Raw genomic sequence first — 1577 nt, 5'->3', positions numbered from 1 at the left:
CTCCCCCACCCCACCCAGGCCTGACAATCTTGACCCTGAGGCCCCTGCCCTGACCCCCTGAGACTTTCTGGGAACGCACACACCGTGCCCGTGCCTGAACCCCAACGGTCTCCCCTCCTGCCCAACACAACCTCTATCTACCAAGCAGCCCCGAGCACCCTCCATCCCCCGGAACCCAGGCCCAGGATGACACCCAGGTGTTCACAGGCCTGCGTGGCTCGAGCCCTGGCCCCACCCGTGTCCCTGGCCCTCACGTTGTTGGCGGAGTCATGGGTGGCCTTGAAGGTGAACCGGGCCCCGCTCTTGATGTCCAGCTCCAGCCACTTCCCCTTGAACCACTTGATGGTTGGTTTGCCTGGGAGCTCCTTCCCGTTCACCCTCTCAACGATCACCACATCCTTTCCTGGGGGCGCGGGGGGTGGAGGGGTGAAGGATGAGAGGGAGTGGTCAGGTGGGAACCCCAGACTCTAGAGAGGACTGGAGGCTGGGAGCCCGAGCCCCTCCTCCCTCAGACCCAGGCATCCGGGCCCCCAGCCCCTCCTCCCTCAGACCCAGGGGTCCAGCCCCCCAGCCCCTCCAGGGGTCCAGGCCCCCAGCCCCTCCTCCCTCAGACCCAGGGGTCCAGGCCCCCAGCCCCTCCTCCCTCAGACCCAGGGGTCCAGGCCCCCAGCCCCTCCTCCCTCAGACCCAGGGGTCCAGGCCCCCAGCCCTCCGCCCCCAGGCCCCTCACCATTCTCTACAGACACAGAGTCTGGCTTCTTCAGGAAAACGCCAGTGGGCTCCTCGGCAGTGGGGGACTGCTCCTCGGACGGGGCTTCTGGTGGGAGACAGGACTGGGTCTGAGGCACTGGGAGGGGCAACAGGCCACTGTGGGGACAGGGCTTAGAGCCAGTGGGGGACCCTCTGCTCAGAAGCCAAAGGCCATGGTGTGACCTGGCCCCTCCTGACCTGGGAAAGACCGCGTGACCCCAGGAAGCTGCGTGACCGTGGCCAGGCCGGCCTAGCCCCTTGGGCCTCAGTTTCCCCATCTGTGAACGGGAGGGTGGGCTGGATGGTCCTGAGGGGGCTTTGCAATAGGAGAGGCGCCAAGGTGGACGGGGCGTTCCCAGCGGGCAGGACTCAGTGACGAATCAGCCAGGTGTTGGGTGTTTGGGGCTTGCAGGCCAGGCTGGGGGGCTGGGCTCTGTCCCAGGGGCACTGGGGAGCCATGGAAGGCTGGGGAGGGGAGGGTCAGCTCTGGGGGCACCGTGGGAGGACGGGGAGAGTGCAGAAGGGCCAGGGGAGCCTGGGCGGTGAGGTCCAAGCTCGGCTGAGCCCCTGGGACACCATCTTACCTTTGGGGGACTGTGGGGGGGCCTCCTCTGTTGGGCTTTCCTTGGGAGCGGGTTCCTCGGCAGCAGGTTTGGCCTCATCTTTGCCTTTCGGGGCCGTTTTGGCCGCTGTGAGATAGGTGTTGCAATTGAGCACACCCTCAGCGCCCTCCTCCCTCAGACCCAGGGGTCCAGGCCCCCAGCCCCTCCTCCCTCAGACCCAGGAGCCCAGGCCCCCAGCCCCTCCTCCCTCAGACCCAGGGGTCC

General features: G+C 67.2%; 1 protein-coding gene across 1 annotated transcript in view; it reads right to left on the bottom strand.

Moving 5' to 3' along the window:
* MYBPC2 (myosin binding protein C, fast type) overlaps positions 1-1577 on the bottom strand; it is a 26713-nt gene that overhangs the window by 23739 nt on the left and 1397 nt on the right. The window contains exons 2-4 of the mRNA XM_005879630.2: positions 1335-1439; positions 731-817; positions 236-403 (exon numbers count right to left, since the gene is read on the bottom strand). Of these exons, the coding sequence (XP_005879692.1) occupies positions 236-403; positions 731-817; positions 1335-1439 (360 nt within the window). The remainder of the gene's footprint in view (positions 1-235; positions 404-730; positions 818-1334; positions 1440-1577) is intronic.

Source organism: Myotis brandtii, unplaced genomic scaffold (genome assembly GCF_000412655.1).
Source record: "Myotis brandtii unplaced genomic scaffold, ASM41265v1 scaffold601, whole genome shotgun sequence".
NCBI classification, from domain to species: Eukaryota; Metazoa; Chordata; class Mammalia; order Chiroptera; family Vespertilionidae; genus Myotis; species Myotis brandtii.
Note: the sequence above shows the minus strand (reverse complement) of the source record. Positions and strands in the feature narration are given on the sequence as shown.